Source organism: Orcinus orca, chromosome X (genome assembly GCF_937001465.1).
Source record: "Orcinus orca chromosome X, mOrcOrc1.1, whole genome shotgun sequence".
Taxonomy (NCBI): domain Eukaryota; kingdom Metazoa; phylum Chordata; class Mammalia; order Artiodactyla; family Delphinidae; genus Orcinus; species Orcinus orca.
The window spans coordinates 8,061,744-8,085,172 of NC_064580.1; the positions used below are offsets into that span (position 1 = coordinate 8,061,744).

The 23,429-nt window shown below is 45.1% G+C and overlaps 1 protein-coding gene and 1 long non-coding RNA gene across 13 annotated transcripts in view; one reads left to right on the top strand and one right to left on the bottom strand.

Moving 5' to 3' along the window:
- Nucleotides 1-23,429, bottom strand: part of MID1 (midline 1) — a 677,015-nt gene that overhangs the window by 136,689 nt on the left and 516,897 nt on the right. For 9 of the 12 annotated variants that reach the window (XM_033420201.2, XM_033420193.2, XM_049704925.1 and 6 more), the window contains one exon: nucleotides 15,632-16,347. In XM_033420201.2, coding sequence (XP_033276092.2) covers nucleotides 15,632-16,291 — 660 coding nt within the window. In that variant the 5' untranslated portion in view covers nucleotides 16,292-16,347. Of the gene's footprint in view, nucleotides 1-15,631; nucleotides 16,348-18,390; nucleotides 18,520-18,562; nucleotides 19,011-23,429 lie in introns of those variants that run through there. The other 3 variants (XM_049704928.1, XM_049704926.1, XM_004265418.3) reach the window with 3 other exon arrangements.
- Nucleotides 16,222-18,734, top strand: LOC125963093 (uncharacterized). Its single transcript, XR_007474885.1, has 2 exons — nucleotides 16,222-16,360; nucleotides 18,147-18,734. It is a non-coding gene; the product is annotated as an uncharacterized LOC125963093 (long non-coding RNA).

A 23,429-nucleotide genomic window follows, 5' to 3' on the forward strand; every position in this document is an offset into this window, starting at 1 on the left:
AAGTAGGAAATCTGGGGCATAGGAGATAATATCAAGTGCACCTAACTCACATTTGGGGAAGGGATTAAAGAATATTTAATAAGCCTTTGGAGGTTGAAATACTGCTGAAACCGCCTGGAGGACGGCATGGGCGGGCCCAGACTGCTCAAGACAGGGCGGGGGCCTGGGGTGGAGGAAGCCTGCTGTGCGCAGCCTTGAGGCGGCTGCCAGCCTGCCACTCAGGGCGTCCACAGATGGTGGGAGGGGACTGTGCAAGGGCTGAGCCTTCTAGTCTCAAAACAGATATGGTTTTGGAGGTCACACAAACAAGTCAACGCCTCTGAGAGTGAAGCTGAGCTTTTCCCCTTTGCACTGCCGGCAAAGATGCTTTGGTTAATTACAGGTATCCCAGCCTTAGCACCACTGACACGTGGAGCCGCACGATTCTCTGCCACGGGGGCTTGTCTTGTGTATTCAGGATGTTGCGCGGCATCCCCGGCCTTGATCCACTAGATACCCCTCGCCCTTCAAGTTGTCATAATAAGGCAATTGTGTGCTGCTAAGTTTACCCGCTGAGGTCTTCATGATTTCTTATCATCCTGCCTCAAAGGAGAATTAAAGACAACTGTTCTGAGGCAGCAGGGAACAAACAAATATACATAAAAAACATGCATACTATATACATATATATATATGTATATAGTATTATTTTATCCTGCCCCTTGTGAATGACAAATATTTCATCACCTCTGTCTGAACTAAAGTCTTTAAAAATCGAATGGTCTCTCTATAATACTTTCTCAAAAGAAATCACTGGGGAGCAATTTGTCGATTCAGAAATGAATGCAGAGACCTAAAAGGCAATATTTTGCTTGCTTATGTATTCAAAATTCAAAAGACTGGCTGGTGGGCTACGATCTTCCTTTTTTACCTGATGGGCAAATTGTACTGTATCGTCTGATTAAATTAGTACGGGCTGTTCCATTTGTTTCTACAAGTATTTACTACTGATAAAACACCTTGTAGGGCTTCCCTGGTGGCGCAGTGGTTAAGAGTCCGCCTGCCGATGCAGGGGACACGGGTTCGTGCCCCGGTCCGGGAAGATCCCGCATGCCGCGGAGCGGCTGGGCCCGTGAGCCACGGCCGCTGAGCCTGCGCGTCCGGAGCCTGTGCTCCGCAACGGGAGAGGCCACAGCGGTGAGAGGCCCGCGTACACCCCACCCAAAAAAAAAAAAAAAAAATTGGAAAACACCTTGTAGCTTTTAGAAATGCTCTAGTCACTGAAAAATGAATAATCAGATACCAAAGAACTATGGGATACAGGCGCTGAGCTTGAGAAATGAACAAATGGTTGGGGCAGGAAGGCTTGAACCCAGAAATGTTTATAAAATAATACGGAATGCAGTGTAATTCTGAAGGGGTAGTAAAGACAACATGGCATGTCTGAGATTAGAGAATTTTATGAAAAGCTAACCTAGAGTAGTCCTCGGTGAGCCTAGAGTTAGTCCTTTAAGAATCAACCGGGGAGGGGGAAGGGTAAGCTGTGACAAAGCGAGAGAGTGGCATGGACATATATACACTACCAAACGTAAGGTAGATAGCTAGTGGGAAGCAGCCGCATAGCACAGGGAGATCAGCTCGGTGCTTTGTGACCGCCTGGAGGGGTGGGATAGGGAGGGTGGGAGGGAGACGCAAGAGGGAAGAGATATGGGAACATATGTATACGGATAACTGATTCACTTTGTTATACAGCAGACACTAACACACCACTGTAAACCAATTATACTCCAATAAAGATGTTAAAAACAAAAAAAGAATCAACTGGAGTTAGTAGAGGAAGAGGTAGAAAGCTTGAGGAGGAAGATTATCCACTTTTATTTATATCGACTTTACATTGTCTAACTTCTTAGAAGAATCTAGAATGTTTTTATAACTACAGAGAAGGCTTAAAATTTGCAAATAAGTTGTGGGTTGGGGTAGAAGCCTTCAGGGGAGAATAGCAATGGAGAGAGGAACCTTGGACTTCCCAAGGGTCAGTCATTACCGGGTTTAATCCTCAATTATACCTCTGTTGCACCGATGAACACCTAAGTCTTGGAGAAGTTAGTTGTGTTTTTTTTTCCTTAACCTAAGTTCACACAAATTTAAAATGGCAAGGCCAGGGCACAAGGTGAAAGCAGACTCCAAGCCTGTCTCAGACCTGCTGAATCAGAACCTGCATTTTAATAAGACCCCCAAGTATACTTCCTGTGTACGTTTATATTTGAGACGTTCTGGTCTAAGAAACTAATTTAAACCTACAATTCTGACTGATAAGCAATCCTAGAGAGAGGAACGGATAACAGACCCCAAACCCTTTCATTGACTAACACGTGGTGACCATTTTCACTTGTGTACATGCTTTGCCAAAAATAACTAAATATGAATAAGAATTCATTTAGGTCTCTTAAGAGATTTGAAATGTCAAACTCATAGACCAAGATGCTAAATTTACATTTTTAACCACGGCAAATAAATCATCACATTTCGAGTGATGGAATGAATTTAGGGATCATCAGATACTCATCCATTCCTTCATTTAAAACTAACGTATAGAGTAGCCAGTGAATACTGAATAATTCAACATTACTGTAAGTAAATAAAAATTATTCCACATGGATTTCCGTATTTCATTTTTGTATTTTTACTCCATTATTTGTATTAGAATGGAAAACGGATCAGCTTCAATCTAGTTACCACTTTAAAGGAAATTTCTTTGCTTAGTCCAGGGAGCCCTTGTGTCAGAAGTTAAGGCAAAAGCACTTTGTCTCTCCATCACCCAAGCTCTTTTTCCTTCTCATTACTTTTTTGAAGTGTGGCATGTTTGGGCCATAGTTCTTTCTGCCTTAATCATAGGTGATGATTAGTTCGGGGCAGGATGGGGTCCCTGGGTCCGAGCCCCCAAACTCAGATTTCTCTAACCATAGTTAATGCTATTTAATTTCCATGACCTCACGTTCCAAGTGATTAAGGAGCTTTCCCCACCCACTAGACACTGAGCTAGACACTTGGACCTATATTATCTCATTTAATCCTCCCAAGATCCCTAATGAGCAGGTATTATCATTCCCATATTTTTGCAGGGGACACGTGGCTGTTCCAAGGATCAAATAATACTGATCAAACTGTCAATGTGGAGATTTACAAATGCTAGTTATTCCTCTTGGTAATAGCTGGTTCTCAGTGTTGAATAAGCAAATACCCTTGAACCACATCTGAAAACAACTTCAAGCAGCATCTTGAAAGAGAATCTCCCTCCCTTACCACTCCACAGCCCTGACCTACACGACTGTTTTCTAGAGGTACAAAGGCAGCGTGATGGCCTTGCCTAATACGTTTCCAGATGAATTTCTAGAATAAAAGAGAAACTGGAACCACTTTATTTGACGAGCTGAACACTATAAATGGGTGACATCCTCGTCGGCTGGGACCCTCCAGTGCTTTATTCAGCAATCCAGGGGCAAGAAAAGCACTTCCCTCCTGGGTGGAGTTTGTATGGGGACCTTGGGTCTCCTCGATATTCCAGAAGCGATAGGCCATACTGAGCATGAGTCGGAAAGCCTGCCCGTTTCACTCCTCTCAGCCTTAAATCTGACGCCACCAACGAAGAGCAGCTAAGCTCTGGACAGCCACATAAAGGGTCAAAGGACCGAGAAATAAACCTCTCTACCAGGCCAGCATGTTCATCCTAACACCTAAGTTGGTAAAAATTCCCTAACAGATAAAGCCAGCTCCCCAGCTGGCTTGGCCACACAACAGCCTTTCCTCCAGTGGCCTCTCACAGCGTCTTCCTAGAGATGGGTCCTTCCACTGTGGAAATGACATAAACTGCTCCCTTGCCTGGATATGCACCCGACCTATGAGCCCCGGTCAGGAAGGAAACGGAGACCTCTGAGGAAAGCACGTGAGAACGGCTAGCAGTTCAGCCCGTGATCGGCGGACCTTTAATAAGCAAGGGTCTGGCCCAGATTTTTTCACGGACTGGAGTCCTCCTATGTTGCCCTGACTGCCACTGCAGAGGGCTGCATGGTGCGAATGTCACTGTTGTCCTCTCTGAACACTGCTTTTCCTTGACATGTGTTTTCCCTTCGGCTTTTGGAATTAGGCAATTTCCAGAGAGCAACACGTAAGTCAGCAATTTTGGACAATAAGTCATATTAAAAACTATCTCATGGATTGAGTTTCATGGACTCTTTTCATAACCCTTTTCTAGACTCTTATCACAGTTATAATTATGTCTAGACCATGAAAGCAATGACGTGTCTTTGTGACTCATTTCTGAATTCCCAGAGTTTATCCAGGGCTTATCTCATTAGCTAAACACAAATATCCTTTAGGTGAATAAATATGGGTCCTTTTCTTTTTATAAATTTATTTATTTATTTATATTTATTTTTGTGTGTTGGGTCTTCGTTGCTGTGCGCAGGTTTTCTATAGTTGCGGCGAGCGGGGGTCGCTCTTCATTGCCGTGCGCGGGCTTCTCATTGTGGTGGCTTCTCTTGTTGCGGAGCACGGGCTCTAGGCACGTGGGCTTCAGTAGTTGTAGCACACGGGCTCAGTAGCTGCGGCTCGCGGGCTCTAGAGCGCAGGCTCAGTAGTTGTGGCGCACAGGCTTAGTTGCTCCGCGGCATGTGGGATCTTCCCAGACCAGGGCTCGAACTCATGTCCCCTGCATTGGCAGGCGGATTCTTAACCACTGTGCCTTCAGGGAAGCCCCTCTTTTCTTCTCTTTTCTTTTTTCTTTTCTTCTCTCTTCTCCTCTCTCTCTTTCTTTCAAAGGAGGATTTGACAAAGCAGATGGGGAAGATCATTTATAAAGACACAAAGGGGGTAGAAGATTTTCAGGCTTTCCATATCGTTTCAGTAATAAGAACCCAATCTATCCCCATGGATAGAAGCTGTTATTTGCCTGACTGTTCTCCCCAGCAAGCAGTAAAGGAGATACAAGGGAGGAGGGAGACGATGACCACGTTGCTCTATCCATTCTGCCGCAATGGCACAGAACACCCAGGGCCGCTACAGTGGAGCGGCCGAAGGCCTTCCCCTCCGTCTACAAGCTCCTTCGCTTCAGAGCTTTCCTCCTCCCCCAGCCCCATCCAACAGTGAAGCCCCTCCTTCTTCCTATTCTAAGGGAGACAGCTGCCAACGCAGAGCCCAGGGCCACCTTGCTCCATCCTTCGTTCACACACCCAAGGCAATCTACAACAAAAAGCAAAGCTGGCCAACTGAGCTTGTGATTGGCCCAGGCTGCCCGCCTGTCATGTCACCTATATTTGTCTCATCTGTCTTATCTGTGTCGAAATGTGACAGTCATGGCATAAACCCGAATGCCAGCTTCTCTTTCCTCGGAAACAGCTGGAGTCCTCTGTCAACACCTGGGGTGCTGATTCCATCCAATAAAGCAGGAACATGAAAGACTAGCTCGTCCCCCTGGACTTCAAAACGCTGCTTGTTTTTAAAGCCATTTCTTTCAGTCCACCGCTCACTGCTTCTTAAAAGTCCATTTTACTACTTAGCTTGGTTTAAAAAGAAGGACAAATCAAAGTTGCCACCCAATTATAATTCCTCAGAGGGTTGTTCAAAATTTCCCATGGCAGCCAGAAACACAAATAGACCCTATAACCACTAAGTAATTTATGATACTGTCAGGAAATCCACGATCGGATTACACCAATGAAGCCTTTATTGTAACAGTAAATGCCCAGATATAATAATACCTCATGCTCGTGGAACGTTTACTATGTGCCAATCACAAGGCTAGGCACTTTACAAGCATTTTCTTTTCTGATGAGAAATGCAAAATGTATTCTCCTCTGTCAGCTTAAAAGCTATCCTCATGGGTAGGCAAAGTCCTTAAGTATCGTGCCCAAAAGTCTAAAACGTAAAGTGAATTAAGTTTTAAGTGGATTTTGTAAGTGGATTGATAGTTTTATCAGATTTTTCCAGAATGTCACGTACTGAGAATATATCCAATCTTTAGCCACATTCACCTCCTCAGGCCACTTGTGTTCTCCTTATTATTTTACCTATCCAGTGTCCAAAAATTTGCCAGCCTTTCTAAGAAGAACCTAATTTATGATTTGTCAGTGATAGAGGATGAAAGAGAATTCTGAATATCACAGCCTTTAAAAAATGAAATATTTAGTTAATGTAATTTCAGCAAATCCTGCTAGCTTTAACTCTGACTGATCAACACGAATTGTGTTCTTTCAGAACTTTTCAACTTAAATTCAAATACCATGCACAAATAGATACTCCTCACTTAACATTTACCCACTTTATATATTTAAATAAAATTAAGCAGTTAACTGTATATTAAGACATTCAGGAAAAAAATTACCCTATGAGGGAAATCGGTGAGCCCATGGAAGAAGCTTCAAGGACAATTCATTAGTTTCCACACGAGTATCTCCTTTCCTCTGAGGTGTCCCCAAGGTCACCTGGGGGCCATGTGTGTGAACTCAGCTCCTGGCATGAGATCTGGCCCTTCAAGACAACCCAGTCTACGCTGGCTCAACTGGAGAAAATGTTGGCGTGGAGATATCTTAAGGCAGCTTTTCTGGTGGCCCTAGAGGCACCATCCACCGTCCATGATGGTGGCCTACAGCCCGGCCAGCTGTGTGTGTAAAATCGCTGAGTTAAGGCTCCAAACCTCAAAGGAAACCTCGGAAATGACGGAACCACTTGAAAGGCAATGCACTGTTAGCTGGAGAAGAAGTAGCCGAAGAGACACAGAACAACTGGGCAGCGGGAAACTGTGTTCTAGTCCTAGCTCAAAGTCCTCTCCCCAGGTGACGTGGGCTCACCCCTCTTACCACTGTCAGCCCCAATTTCCTCATCTGCGCAATGGGGATGCAAGAACACGCCCTTCAATGCTGCATCCGGCTCTAAAACATTCCTGAAGTCTGTGGTAGGCGTTCAGAGGCTTGAACAGCAACCTCCTTATAAGTGGATCAAAAAGCCAGAAGAAATAAGGACACGTGGTCACCAGTATGTCGCTGCACTAGGGGAGCAGGAAAAGAATCACATTTATGTCTGGACCCAAGAGCCACTCATCAGTGACCACTCCTATTGATCCTGGGTCTTCAAGGACAAGAAACTGACTCTTACCTATTTGCATGTTTCTGTTGAGTGTGGGAGGTTTTCACCTATGACACTACTTCATTTTGCACATTAAAAAACAGACCACAAAATCTAAAGTAATGTGAACATCTTTTCCCCCTTCTGTTTCTTCTGTGGACACAATGACCCTAATCTTTCTGATATCCTCATTTGACCTTGCCTTCAGAAAATCTACATGACATCAGCCTCTCTCACAAAAACCAAACTCCTTCAGTGTTACGCTATAAAGAAGAGGAAAATTGCCCCAAACCCTTAACCTGGCACTCAAAGACTCAAACTCTTCCCCCAACAAGACTCTCCCGACATCCTCCCTCCTGGCCGCTCCATCGGCAACCTGGGCTCTAGCCAGCATTGTCTAGAATCCCTAAACTGTCTTGCGGATTCCTGCCAACAGGTCTCTGCTGGCCTCACTCCTGAGGAACGCCTTGCTCTTCTTCTTTGATGCATAATCCACCCATCTGTCACGGCGGCTTAGAGCCCACCACCCTGAAGCACGGTTTCTTGTCTACTCAAACCCAGAGCTGGCTCTTCCTCCCCCGAATCCCGAAACACGCCTCTAACCCATCAATCCCACACCTGGCCATCAACAAGCATTTATTCACTGTCACGCCCCCGCCCTTCGCCAGGTGCTTGAGACACAGAACTACAAAGCCCATGAAAGCGACAACGTGGACTCTTACCTCACACGCAAATAACACAAGCACTGGTTAAAAAATAATTGGCGGGGCTTCCCTGGTGGCACAGTGGTTAAGAATCCGCCTGCCCATGCAGGGGACACGGGTTCGAGCCCTGGTCCTCGAAGATCCCGCATGCCGCAGAGCAACTAAGTCCGCGCGCCACAACGACTGAGCCCGTGTGCCACAACTACTGAGCCCGCATGCCACAACTACTGAAGCCCGCGCGCCTAGAGCCCGTGCTCCGCAACAAGAGAAGCCACCGCAGTGAGAAGCCCGCGCACCGCAACGAAGAGTAGCTCCCGCTCGCCACCACTAGAGAAAGCCCGCGCGCAGCAACAAAGACCCAACGCAGCCAAAAATAAATAAAAATTAAGAAAGAAAAAAAAATAATTGGCAGGTGGTCTGCCTCCAAATTCCACACCTTAACCATCATGCCATTCTAACCCCCTGGTTTCTTACAGTATTTTTACGTTATAATATATTGCCAGGCACAAGGCTGAGGGTTTACATGAAACATTTTATCTTGTTTTTCCATGATTCTACGCAAGTAAGTACATTATTAGCCCTGTTTTACAGAGGAACTTAAGCTAAGCAACAGGTTCCAAGACTACATTTGTTTCCACAGCCATGTGACTAAAAGGTACCTTGCGTACTTGTCTGTGCATATCCCAGAACTCTCTGAGCTTCTCAAAAATGATTCCAATAACAATAAATCATCAGGCAATAAGACATTCCTATCTGCAGTTGAAGGAGGGAGAGGAGACTCCTCAGGGGGAATAGGCAGATGAGAAGGAGAGAGGAGAAAGATGGAGCCTTAAACTTACTGTTAAGAACATATCCCTAGAGATGTTTTCTTTTACTCCATATATCATAAATAGTTTTTGTACCCAACTAAGAAAATTAAAATATAGGTTTAACATATTTGACAAATATTTGGAAACTGTATTTCATCACATGGGAAGTTTTAAAAAATATATTGCAGACTAAAGAAATGTTCCCATGCAATAAGTCCAAGCAGAATCACAATTTGAAGGGGCCAGTTGGAACTGGTGAGACCTCATATAACCAAAACATGTTGGAAGACATGTGTCTGAAGTTCACATATCCCCAGTAGCATCGTGTGACAAAATGTCATAAGGTATATCTACACGTTAGATTAAAATCTAGCCTAGAATTATTGTGAACTAGTCTGAAAAAAGATACAGGGGTTGCACAAGGGATGTGGTAAGTGGGAAAAACAAAAAAGAATGACTGATACCAATCTATGGTAAGTGGGAAAAATAAAAAAAGAATGATACCGAACAATCCACGGACATCTAGTAAATTCAACATTGTTTTCTAATAAACAGCTTGGCAATGGTAGGTGAAATGGCCCTTATTCCAGGAAGCCTTTCTCCATCTCTCAGGTCTGGGGTTGGTGTCGTCCCTGCTTTGGGCAGCGTGCCTCCTTCCACCACCACCAGAGGAAATGTTCACCCGCCGGCACTCTCTGCTAAACTTTAAGCTCCGTGAAGGAGAGAGACCGTTTCTGTTCATATTGCCTTCATTTATGCAGCATATATTAACTTACTTTTGCGTGACCTCTCAAAAAACCCCATATGTCAGGGCTTCCCTGGTGGCGCAGTGGTTAAGAATCCGCCTGCCAATGCAGGGGACACGGGTTCAAGCCCTGGCCAGGGAAGGAAGATCCCACATGCTGCGGAGCAACTAAGCCCGTGTGCCACAACTACTGAGCCTGCGCTCTAGAGCCCGCAAGCCACAGCTACTGAGCCCACGTGACACAACTACTGAAGCCCGCACGCCTAGAGCCCGTGCTCCACAACAAGAGAAGCCACCGCAATGAGAAGCCCGCGCACCGCAACGAAGAGTAGGCCCCGCTCGCCCCAACTAGAGAAAGCCCGCGCGCAGCAACGAACACCCAACGCAGCCAAAAATAAATAAATAAAATAAATAAAAACCCATATGTCAAATACGGTTAATGGGAGGATAAAGGAAATGGTAGGTATAATGGATCTATCAAGTGTCCATCACATAGGCGCATAAAACAAAGGTGAGTTGTTCTACGAGTATTTGAGATCTAGTTTATCAAAATTCACACCATTAAATTTAAACCAGTGAAATGCAATACAGACCCAAATAATGATTCACATCCAGCTGGATAAAATATAATGTAATATCTGGCTGTGCTCTCATTTAGAAATTCTCTTATAGAATTCTTTATCGTGTTTACGGATGAGTATCTGCAACATTATTAGGAATGGCATTTAAGTTTCCATGTAGTGTTAACAGCTGATCATCACTGAAGCCGCTGACAAGTATCTATTGGGAATTCATTATCTGCAAGACCCTGTGGTCAGTCTTAGGTGGGTGATGGTACAGTGAGAGCCAAAGGTCTCTGCCTAACTCAGGGTGCTTAGATTCTTGAGGGGGACATAGCGTGCGTTCAGCTGACTGGGTAACTAGGTATACACTGGAGCGACTGTTATGGGTGGGACTGTGGCCCCTAAAATTTCACATGTTGAAGTCCTAATCCCAAATACTTCAGAATGGAACCTTATTTAGGAATAAGGTCATTGCAGCTCTAACTGGCTGTGATGAGATCATACTGTACTGAAGTGGGCCCTTAATCCAATATGACTGGTGTCCTTTTAAGAAGGGGAAATCTGGGGCTTCCCTGGCGGTCCAGTGGTTAAGACTCTGCGCTTCCACTGCAGGGGGCCTGGGTTCCATCCCTGGTCGGGGAACTAAGATCCCGCATGCCTCGCGGCACGGCCAGGAAAAAAAAAAATTATGCCAAGAAGGGGAAATCTGAACACAAAGACAGGCACAGCGGGAGAATGCCATGTGAAGAGACACAGGGAGAAGACAGCCACCTACAACCCAAGGAGAGGCGCCTAGAATCCGCTCTTCCCTCACAGCCCTCAAAAGGAATCAACTCTGCTGGACCCCAGAACTGTAAGACAATACATTTCTTTCCTTTAGGCCACCTAGTTTGTGGTTCCTTGTTGTGGCAGTCGTGGCAAATTCATACGGTGACAAACACTAAATTCTCACAGATGAAGGTTTCTCAGCCTGGGCACTATTGAGATTTGGGACCAGACAAGTCTATGTGGGAGCACCCATCCTGCACCCTGTAGGATGCAGCAGCAACCCTGGCCTCTATCCACATATGTATGCAACACACACACCCTTTCACTGGAACCTGCACTAAACCGGCTACTATTTTCAGAGAAGAAACAATCTATAGAAACTCGGAAAAAGGAAAAAGTCTAGCTCAGTATCTACTTACAACTTCCCCAACGGCAAATTAAGTACAAGACTTTAAAAAATATAGACCCTTATGATCTATAAATGACGCTGAAGAGTGAAATCCCATGTCTTCACCTCCAGATGAGAAGGGCTACACAGGAAGGCTGAGATTTAATTGGAACCTTTATCACACTATTATAAAATTACAATGGGATGATCCATTGAAAGGGGTTTTTTTTTGTTTTTTTTTTTTTTTTTTTTTACAAATAAACTCCCTAGGCCAACAGAAGGCCAATTAGAGTCAGAAAAGCAAAACAATGATTTGCAACTTCAGTTTCAGCTAACTTGAAGTCTGACTATGCTGAAATTGAAGGGCAAGGAAAGGTCAGTTTTTCTTGGTTTGTGTATTTTTATAGGTGTAACTAGAGGAAAGAAACAAGAGCTCCAACACTGTATGCTGGAACAGAGGAAAAGAAATTACTGCATCGTAATTCCTCGAAAACTCCGGAATGCGTTCTATTAAATTCTCTTACATGTTATGCGGTTCACAAATCAAACTTTTGATCCAAGTTTGGAGGACTGAGAGGCTTCTTAAAATTCAATCAAAATGATGTGAAAAGGTGCACATTATGATATGCTCCATTTAGAGACTTATGCATTTGTCAGGAAGACTTTTCTCTTTTTATCTTAAAACAGAGTTCAGGGGGCTTCCCTGGTGGCGCAGTGGTTGAGAGTCCACCTGCTGATGCAGGGGACACGGGTTCGAGCCCTGGTCCGGGAAGATCCCACGTGCCACGGAGCAACTAGGCCCGTGAGCCACAACTACTGAGCCTGCGCGTCTGGAGCCTGTGCTCCGCAACAAGAGAGGCCGCGATAGTGAAAGGCCCGCGCACCGCGATGAAGAGTGGCCCCTGCTTGCCACAACTAGAGAAAGCCCTCGCACAGAAATGAAGACCCAACACAGCAAAAATAAATTAATTAATTAATAAACTCCTACCCCCAATATCTTCTTAAAAAAAAAAAGTAGATTTGGTTTGAGAAAATGTCATTTCAATTGAATTAAAGTGGTTTGTTGCTAGCTTAAAAAAAAAAAAAAAAAAAAAAAACAGAGTTCAGGAAATGCTGGGTTAGTTTTCTCTTTGCTTCAATATTTTAAGAGTACTTCCCAATGCATAGTTTCTGAAAGCATTAGATTCCTGATGCTATTTCAAATGATGTGAAAGATTTTGCTTGCATGAATTCTACATGCTGGAATTTTTAAATGTTTTTTTCCCTTTGTGTCTAGAAAAAAAGGTGTAACGTACAAAAGTATATTCCAATCCTCTATATCAACACACGTACACTGAGAGTTCATGTGAGCAAAAAATGTCCCTCAAAGTTGAGTGTTATTGCAAGAAATAATTCTTCTTCATAATCACTGCAGAATTCCCCCTCTTCAAATAATGGACTTTTACTAACAGAAGTAAAAAAAAAACATTTTCAAACAGCAGACACCTGAATCCTTACATATTCAATTAACTAAAACAAATCTATCATGTTATCAATGAAAGCATCCTCAAATTCCTACATGCTTTGTGTTTCCACATCATCACAAATCCATTTCTGTACGAGATGCTAAAGCCTCAGGAAAATACATTAAAAGAACACATTTACCTGATGAACCTAGGGGCAGGACAGGAATAGAGACACAGACGTAGAGAATGGACTTGAGGACACGGGGAGGGGGAAGGGTAAGCTGGGACGAAGTGAGAGAGTGGCATGGACATATATACACTACCAAATGTAAAATAGACAGCTAGTGGGAAGCAGCCGCATAGCACAAGGGAGATCAGCTCGGTGCTCTGTGACCACCTAGAGGGGTGGGATAGGGAGGGTGAGAGGGAGACGCAAGAGGGAGGGGATATGGGGATATATGTATATGTATAGCTGATTCACTTTGTTATACAGCAGAAACTAACACACCATTGTAAAGCAATTATACCCCAATGAAGACATTTAAAAAAATGGCTAATAAACCAAAAGAAAAAAAAACACATTTACTTTTTCAGATCAAAGTAATTAACAAAAATACCCTTTCTTGGTTTTGGTCCTTTCAGTATGCTATTGCTTTCTTCAAAAATTCAATGTTTATATTGTACTTAGGTTTTGAAGTACCATAGGCACCCAAATGTCATCTATTCTGTGATTTTTTAAAATTCTAACCTAAGTGGCATGTTTTAGAACAAACAGGCTATGCTAGCATGTTATTTGTTTAAATGCTCATAAGCACATTTTGTGAAATGGCTGTAAATAAGTACTTATAAGCATATTTTGTTGAGCGGCTATAAGTGTGTTTTGGTGCACTGGGTGCTGTTTATATGCTTATATTTCTGTAATTAGAAGATAAAATCCACTAGATCATTAATTCTCAGGCCCTCCCGGTAACAGTATAAAATGACCGCTAACCCACTGGCTTGATTAGACAAGTGTGCAGGGCTCTTAATTGAAGAGTTTCATTTTCATCACAAAAATGGCTAGGGCATTAAAAGTGTCTCCTCTAAAATTTGGAGATGTAAATAACTAAGAACTCCTCTGTGATGGTACACAAGTCATGAGAAGAACTCGAGGATCAGGTTTAAATATCAAGTCTGGGAGCTGCTGAATACGGAACCTCATTGTGGTGCTTTGACAAACGGTCATTAAAGGTAGTGTCAAGCCAACTGAAGGAACATTTTTTGAATAAAAAAACCGATCTGGCAGCTTTACGTTTCGGAAAGCAAAAACACCTAGGTCCTTGGAAACCAACTTACGGTTACCAAAGGGGAAAGGTGGTCATGGGGGGGTGATAAATGAGGAGTTTGGGATTAACAGATACACACTACTATATATAAAATAGGTAAGCAACAAGGACGTACTGTATAGCACCAGGAACTCTACTCAATATTCTGTAATAACCTAAAAGGGAAAAGAATCTGAAAAAGAAAATATATAACTGGATCACTCTGCTGTGCATCTGAAACTAACACAACATTGCAAATCAACCATACTTCAATTTTTAAAAAAAGGAAAAAAAACCCACCTATGTTCAATCATCCTAAATATTCTGTCCCCCACCAAAAAAGGGTGGAGGGATCACCTTGGTTTCTAAAATTTGATAGCCACAGCAATCTCTGAAGAATTTGTTTTAGCAGCACAATTCTCACACGCACTGCCTTTGCTATTAAGAACTCTGGAGGCGTGTTTTTGGCTACCTTCGTGCGCGACACTAGGAAACCAGGCAGCATCTGTCTTCCCTTGTCTGTATCACCTCGATCCTCTGGCTCAGCTTTCTAAAGATGGTTTTATACTAGTCACCTCACTCTGACTGAGGCATGCCGCCCAGGTGATGCTTTTGCCCCCCAAGTGACGTCTGGAAGCAAGGATTCACTTCGGCATGCCAAACTCCCTCAGCATACCAAGAAACAGCCACCACATCACAGATGTGGCGCATTCATCCCAGCATCCCCCAAAGAAACTACGTGGTCCTGGTAAACACAAGCCCCCATCAGCGCCGAGAAGTGATAGGAACCATTTGTGAGACGTGGTGATGAGCTCTGAGCGGTAATACTTTGGATCATGTGATTCATTTTGTTTGCTCAACACAGTGTGTGTTTGTCCTGAGAGGAAGGACTTCGGTATATATTTACGCAAAGCTCTTAATTTATACTTCCTTTCCTTTTAATTGGCATCTTGTTACCTAAAATTAGCTGGGGAACGGAGCAGACAGAGCGTCTCATGATCAGAGCAAACTCTCTGGGCTGAGTTTGCAATAATTAGACCCACCGTCGCCCGCAGATGAACAGACACCTGGAGGCCTGCCTTATTTCTTCCCTGGTGCCTTCTCTCCATATTTAGAGAGTGATTTTTAAAATCTGACGTATAGTCATATTAATTATCATTCCCTGAGGTGGAGTTTGGCTCCTAATTCATGTTAAAAGTGAAGTTCAAACATTCTTGCCTGTAACCTTATGGCATAAAAAGCCTCCACGCAAAGGAATTCTTTCGTGAAACCCGAGACGATCGGGACACTACTTCACCAATACGCTGGATATCATTTACACAAGGAATAAAAGGTCACGTGTCCTCTAAAATCCCACATTTGCTATAGGCATTTCTCCTTCTATTCTTCTGTTTGGGCAGTAACTAGATACAGGTACGATGCAAGTGAAATGAGTTTTCCCTGATGAGTAAGGAAAGTAAACGCCCCCAAAATGCCCAAACCCAGATTTCATCCGCCATTCCTTCCCACGCGCGCACGCTCTCGTTCTCTCTCGCTCTCTCTCAACTGCAAGGATTGAAAATGATCCAGATTTTTCAGAATTCGCCCTCACCTTGACAACGCTAACATTACAAGCGGCAGTCAACTTTTACAAGACACCCTTATTGTGTAACACGGCTAGGCTGCCAAAAAGACGTGCTATAACGAATCAGATAACAAAGGCGAAGAGAAAACCTTCACCTGCCACGTAGCTAGCAGTGAATATACTTTTTCTTTCCATGACATTTGCTGGCAGAAAGGGGTTCGGCTTAAGGCGGATCGGACTAACCTTCAATTTGTCATAGCGCTCACTCAAAGCTGCCACCTGATGGTCTCGGTGCCGCCCGACCAGTTTACACAAGGCACAGATTAACTGGTCATCGGTCACGCAGTACATATTCACCTTCTCATCCTCGTGCTCCAGGCACATCAGCCCCCGAATGTGCGAGTCCGGGATGGGCTCAATCAGACGGTGGCCCGTAAAGGGTTTCTTGTTCGGGTGAGTGGCTTTCAGGCACTCGTCACAGTAGGACACTTCGCAAGTGACACAGGTCTTCACGGCGTCTTGGGCAGGATCCTGGTCACAGAACTGGCAGAGGACTTTCTCGGCCGAAGTCATGCTGTTGGCGTCGAACGGCCGCTCCCGGCGGGTCTCGCTGGGGGAATTGGGCCCGCTCACCGAAGCTTTCTGGAACCTGTCGATGATGTTCTGCAGGGTGACGTTGCGCTTGAGCCCGTCTAGACCTCGCTGGCTGAGCGTGATGACATGTCGGCAGGTGGGGCACTGGAAGGCAGTGATGGACTCCACGGACTCGTTGGTGGCGCAGTGTGACACCAGGATGCGGTGGGCGCAGTTGAAGCAGAGGCTGTGTGCGCAGGGGAGCAGAAGAGGGTCCTCAAAGAGCTCCAGACAAATAGGGCAGGTCAGCTCCGACTCCAGTGTTTCCATCTTCAGGCAAAGCTCTCCTGGGTCATCAGCAAAATCCAAGGAAGCTGATCAGCTATCTGGAAACAGAACGTAAGATTTGATTAGGCGCGAGGGGGGTCAGCCATGCGGGGCTGTCAGCTTTGACTACATCTCAGAATAATTCCCAACACAGGTCACGGAAGGGTAAATGTGTGTACATTCCAAATAATTCTCTCTCTATTCACTGGGGAAATTGGGGGGGTGTGGGGAAACACTCTAAGCCAGCAGACCAGCTAACATTTCCTCAAGGTTCCCGTCACTGAAAGCGGTTTTTTTTTTTTTTTTTTTTTTTTTTTTTTTTTTTGCGATTTTGTTCTTTAAAGGTTCTCGCTCCAAACTGGCAAGTTCTTGAAACTGTAATTTCCATATCTAATCACAATAATCTTACGGTGCCATGGCCAAGTTTTCCTTGTGTTGAAAATGAAAATGTAGAAACATTAATTAATCAACTACGGAGTGTTTCATAACTTTGAATTTATGAACTTACATGTTAAGTATATGTGTTTTAAGGGCCTCTGCTCTGCCGTACCGAACCAGGCTTCAGAGAAGGAGAAGGGCACTTATTGTAGAAATGGGCATGAAATGTGTATGAAATCAAACGCGTGATTTCAGGGGTAAGGATAATGCTTCAGCAGGGGATGTCAGTTTCCAAAATACATTCCCGAGAAAAAACCGTGACTTTCACAAAGATGATTGTGATAAAGGCAACGTTTCTGGCATGCGTTTGTTACTCTTCTGAATAATTCTATTGTTTGATCCAGCGGTGGGACGTGGGTGGGCAGAGGGAAGCAAAGAAAAATATCTGGGGGCCTTTTCAGCGGCTGCGGTGAGCTTGGGGACCAATGACTAATAACGACATAGTTCATTAGAACAAGGATTTTCGTGGCTGCAATATTCATTTGCTAAGTTGTAACAGTGGGGACGATTACAGTTGAGAAAGCAGTTGAAGGCAGTGGCACTCCTCCGAGGAGATTTACAAGGGCTGCCGAGGGACCCTGCACAGCCCTCCCGGGCTGAAATCTCCCATCAAGGGCTTGTCACTGTCGCCAGCGACAGGCCGGGCTAGCAGGAGGTCCAGCCTCACACGCAGGGCCACGTTGGCCCGGGCACGACCTCCGGCAGCTTTGTTGCTCCCCTCCAGGCGGCCTTCGGGTGGCCCAGCTGCACGCTCCCCTCGCCAGGAAGACTTGCTGCTTTTGTGAACTCTCGCCTGCCTCCCCTTTCAAAAGGGCAGGGCAAAGAATCCCACATAAACCCCTGCTCATTAAGAGGGAAGAGGCCTCGTGCTCATTAGCAGGCCTGGGAACCAAGCCTCTTTGAACCTTCTCCCTTTCAAGGCCATTAGCAGAGGTCTGCGCAACAGTGACAGGCATATTAGATGCAGCCCACTGCGGGCGGTGGGAGAACCGTTCAGTTCACCCGGTAGATGCAAGGTTCAAATCACACTCCGGGGGGATTTTCTCAGCCTGATTCATAGGAAGGCTTCACATCCAAAGCTATGTTTAGTGATTCTGACAATCAGCCTTTTTGTATTCACACCTCCATTTATTTACAAAATTCGCAATTTCTAGAATGCCCTGACCCTCTCTGAAATAGCATCCCTCAGAAATACCATGGGGTGCTGTGCTTAAACTAATGCTCATCTTGCTATCAACTGAACGGTAACTGATCATTAAAAGTGTAAAGTATGTGCTAAGCTTGTTACAACTTAAAGGGCTGCTGGCTTCATCTTAAAAGACCTCTCCAGCCATCCGCTAATGCTAACTACGTAAGAAAGGATAAATGGGCAGCAGAGATTTGAAATATTAAAGGTTTCTCATCTTTCCACAACCTACAGTGGAAACCCCAGGGCTGCTGTTGTGAGAAACTTACCAGCCCCGCTTGGTTCCGGCCAACCCTTCCTACACAAATAGCCTGGAAGAAATGGAAAGGTTTTACCTATTAATCATCATTTTGGTTCATCATGGAAAAACAGAATTCTCTCTACATCAAATTTCTTCTCACTTCCCATCAGAAGCATGTAAAGGAAAAAGGTAGCCCCTTTGGTCTGCTTCGTGCTCAGGTGAAACAGAAACACCTACCGATGGATCTCAACAGGGGGCTGAGCGTCAACTATGCCTGGAGAGTTTTGACGATTGTATTTTTAGGCAGGTGCTAGAATTCCATCCCGGAGCAGTGCAATCAGAATTTCTAGAGGTGATGACGCTGCCGACCCCGATGGAAATGCTGACATTTTATTCAAGAGACATTTACCGAATACCAAGCACTGAGCTGGCTCCTGGCTTCCTCCTCTTCCCCTTTCTATGATCGTGGACGAAGCCAACAAACATCCTCTCCTACCTGGATGATCGCAGTATTTTTTCTAAATGGTCTCCTGGCTTCTGCTCAGTCTTGCCCCTCCCCCCCCCCACCCCGCCCCGCGCCCACAGTCTATCCTCCATTCGGAAGCCTGAGCCTGTTAAAACACGACAGAGCCTGCCTCGCCTCTGCTCTACCCTCCAGGGGTTTCCCATCTCACTCAGGAAGAAATTCACCAGAATAAAACCAGCCCCAGAAAACACAGACTCAGACAGTGACCTCATTTCCTCCCACGCTACCCCTTGTTCTGCTCTGGGCACATGGTCTCCTTGTGATTCCTCAAGCACGCCACGCACGTCCTGTCTCCCCTTGGCAAGGTCGTTGGAATGAGTCTCCGCTCCGATGTCACCTTCTCTGTGAACCCACATGAAAGCGATTCCCCTAAGACCACCACAACCAACCACCCACCCACCCATCGCGGCAACCCTTCTTCCCCCATCTCGGTTTGTTTTCTTCTATGACGTGCATCGCCGACATAGTGTATTAGTTTGTTCACTGCTCTGTCTCTCCCCATGGCCCCAGCATTAGAATATCAGCTCTACGAGAGCAGAGACTCTCTTTTGCTCTTTGAGGGATGTACAGCCAGCACCGGGAACAGTGCCTCGCACACAGTAAGACCCGGACATTCGTTGGTGGGGTTAATACAAAGTACTGATGTTGGGGACGAAACCAAAAAGCATAAAACATAACCCTTGCTTTCAAGAATCTCTCAAAAATATGAGAACAGAGGTCAGCAAAGTTTTTGTACCAAGGCCAAGACAGTAAATATCTTTGGCATTGCAGGACAGACACTCTCTGTTGCAATTACTCAAATTTGCCACTGTAGCACGCAAAAGCAGAAATGAAAGATCACGGCTGTCCAATGGAATCACATTTACAAAAAGCAGGTAGCAAGCTGGATTTGGCGTGCGGAGCTTATTGTGCTGACCCGTGTTTCAGAAGAGAGAAACATGTCCAGCCAGCCAAAAGAGAAATGGAAAGCACTCTCAAAAAGTATGAATAAAATGCTGCGCCGGCAACAACGGCCACACCGGGAGAGTGAGACTTCGACAAGCGTGTACAAGTTTCGAGTGCTAACGGGAAATGCCATGCGATGGGATTTCACCCTGACATCAATGGACACGATGTGAGTCAAGTGCTCAGGGGCAATTTACGTAAGAATGATTTAAGAGCAGCTGCTCAGAACTGGACCTTTTTTCTTTTATTGCCCTAGCACTTGGCGTGGGGCTTTATGCAAGTCTCTACGCTGTAAATGCTGGTTAATTCTATTAAGTGATGACAAAATATCTAGATGCAAAGTGAGGTTGAGCCAATTTTCTGAAACTTTGGCCTCTGTGCTGCCAGAAAGGAAGGGATTTTGATTTGATATCTACAGCGGATCTCATTTTTACTACTTTTATCCAGATTTTGCCATGGTAGCGATATTCTTGTTAAACTACTCAACAATAAATTACTACTAAGCATGCATGCCATTCTTCCACCTTAAAAAAAATAGCATGGTTTATTGTCTAGCTTTCTTTAAAATCTTTTTTTGAGAAATGAAAATGCCATTCATTCTTTCACCAAATACTGAAGTCCCTCTAGGTGCTGAGTCCCGGGACAAGCAATGGTAACACCTGCCCCGCCTACCCACAGCGATCTTCTGGTCTATCAGGGGAGAGAACATACAAATGGTTTTCCAGCATGACAAAAGACACGCGCCAAAGACTGGGGGAGAAGAGAATGGGGAAGCTTCCTGAAGGAGGCAACACGCACGTGGGTTTTCAAGATGAACAGGGGTTTCACCAAGCACACAGAGGTGTGAGAGTAGGGGTAGATTGTGTGCCAAATGTTAGGAGGGAGGGAGGGAGGGAGGGAGGGAGGGAGGGAGGGAAGGAGAGAGGGAGAGAGGGAGAGAGGGAGAGAGGGAGAGAGGGAGAGAGGGAGAGAGGGAGAGAGGGAGAGAGGGAGAGAGGGAGAGAGGGAGAGAGAGAGATTCTTAGCTTTCACTACAATGGAAGGAAATCACACGTGCATATCATTGTCAGGAAATGCTATAGCTCAACATTTTTCTGAACGGGCTGATTGGTTCTCATTCAGAGGAGGATGTCGGTCATCATGGGAAGCCTCGCAACAAACTGGGGACAGAAACAATTCACAGCTCACACCTCTACTCGTCCACCGTTTGTGGTTCAGAACAGGGCACAGAACAGTGAATGAGAGGAGAGAGTTGCGTGGGTGGCCAGATAATGCGGGATGATCTGCAGCTCTGCTATAGCTGTGTGTCCCTGGGTGAGTGTCCACAGATGTTCCCTCCAATTCACTCCAATCACATCCCTCAGCAGCCAAGTCTTTGGTCACAGGATGCAGTTAAGCTCTGGACACTCGGAAGCACTGGGCACCAGACATCTTTTCAAGAAACTTTCTTATAGATTCAAGACGTCGAAGGAAAGCACTTCTTTAAAATGGAAACTGAGGGCTTCCCTGGTGGCGCAGTGGCTGGGAGTCCGCCTGCCGATGCAGGGGACACGGGTTCGTGCCCCCGGTCCGGGAAGATCCCACATGCTGCAGAGTGGCTGGGCCCGTGAGCCATGGCCACTGGACCTGCGCGTCCGGAGCCTGTGCTCCGCAACGGGAGAGGCCATAGCAGTGAGAGGCCCACATGCCGAAAAAAAAAATATATATATATATATATATATATAAAATATATAATATAAAATATATTAAAATTAAAAATATATTGATGGAGAAATCAAAAGCTTTACAGACAAGCGAAAAAAAATGGAAACCGAGTAAATGGATATTTATTTTCCACACGTCCCCCCTTGCTCCTTTACCTCCACTCCCACCCCTCATTCTGTGTAGCACTGAGATGGGGCTTTTCTGACTTTCCTCTCTCTCCTCCAGCTAAGCAAAGCCTAGGTGTTTTCAAAAGGGCCAGCCAGCCTTCCATCCAATAGCCATCCAGCTTGATCCACGTACTGCTTTGTCTGACACCTAGGCTCATGTCTTGCAGCGCCGTCTCTTTTCAGAATCTCAGTTCAGCACTGACAGTACCTTGCTTCATTTACTGTATGCGCTTCAACTCAGAGCGTGCATCTCATGGGACTCCTCAGCTTCCCTCCCAAACCCCTGTGCCTCCCAGGCCTCCTGCTCTCTCCTCATGGCACTCCCATTCTCCTGATCAGCACAAGTCAGAGACCCGCCTCATTTTCTACTCCTCCCTTTCTGAGGCAGGCAGAATAACGGCCCCCTGAAGGCTGGCCACATCCTCACACCTGACACCTGTGGATGTTTTAGGTTACAAGGCAAAGGGGAGTTCAGGTTGCAGATGGATTTAAAGTTGTCAAGCAGCTGACCTTGAGACAAGGGGATTAGCCTGGACCGTCCAGGTGGACTCAATGTAATCACGAAGGTCTTTAAATGTGGAAATGGGAGGCAAAAGAGTAGAGTCAGATGATGCCACGTGAAAGAGACTTGACAAGCTATTGCTGGCTTTGAATATAGGAGGCCACAAGCCAAGGGATGTGAGAAGCCTCCAGAAGCTAGAGAAGGTCGACAAACAGATTATCCTCTAGAGCCTCCAAAAGGAATACAGCCCTGCAGATACCTTGATGACAGCCCAGGGAGACCAGTGTCAGACTGATGACCGCCAGTGTTGTTTCCAGCCATCAGGTTTGTGGTAATTTGTTACCGAATCAATAGGAAACTGTACACTCTCCGTCCCCCAAATCCAAACCGTTAGCCAAGACACGTAAATGTCAAACCTTAGTAGTTCTTTGACTGGTTTCTCTGTTCTCACCGCCTCCGCGTTGATCTAGATCTCTACTGCCTTCCAAGACTATTGCCAAAAACAAACGAACAAACAAACACCAAAAAAAAACCCACACAAAAATATCTCCTAATTTGATTTATTACCTCCAACCTTTCGTCTTTCAGTTTCATCTTTGCAACATGCTTCAGGCATCATAACTTTTTCTGGTCACTTCTCTTAAAGGCTCAAAACACTGAGCAGCTCCCTGCTGCCCAAAGTATGAGTCCTGACATCTGATCTCCTTTTTCAAAGCCTTGCCCAACTTTCTCCCAAACTGCTTCTTTAACCTTACTCCCTATCACTCACCTCCTGTACCAGAGACCCAGTAAATGGGACCATTTTCTGCTCTTAGCAACTGCCCTTGCTTTTCTTCCTAGCACAAATCATTTTCACCCTTGTGAGTTTTTTTTTTTTTTGGTTTCACGTTCATTTTCTTGTTTTTGTTTTCTGTTTTTTTTTAAAATGACAGCCGAACCTCCTAGAAGCCCAAAGAGCCCTGGCCACTATTGTATTTGGGGATTTCATACTAAACAAAGAAGAAATGTTTTAAAAGATGGCTCATTAAATACTGTGACATGTCTGACATGTTTACAATTAGCCAAGTAAAGCTTTTAGCTGAAAAACACAAAACAAAGTAACTACCCGATTCACAAAATAACTAAAATATTGATTTGAAAATAGTATTTCCTAGTACACAACAGAGTGATCAGTAATGAGACTCACGTTTAAAGCTATATGAGTTATCTTCTTTCATCATTCATTCAAAAGATTCAGATTAGCTCTGGGACCGATACAGGCAGGCATGAGTGAGCACAAACTCCGATCTCATATGGAGGTAACATTCATAGTCAAAACTTGAGACCAACAGAAAGACTGCGGGAGAGCTAGCGGCGAGGGCTGTAGGGGTGACAGCACCTTGGCACCCAGGTGATGGTGAAGGCTGGTGATGGTGGATGGTGATGGCTGATC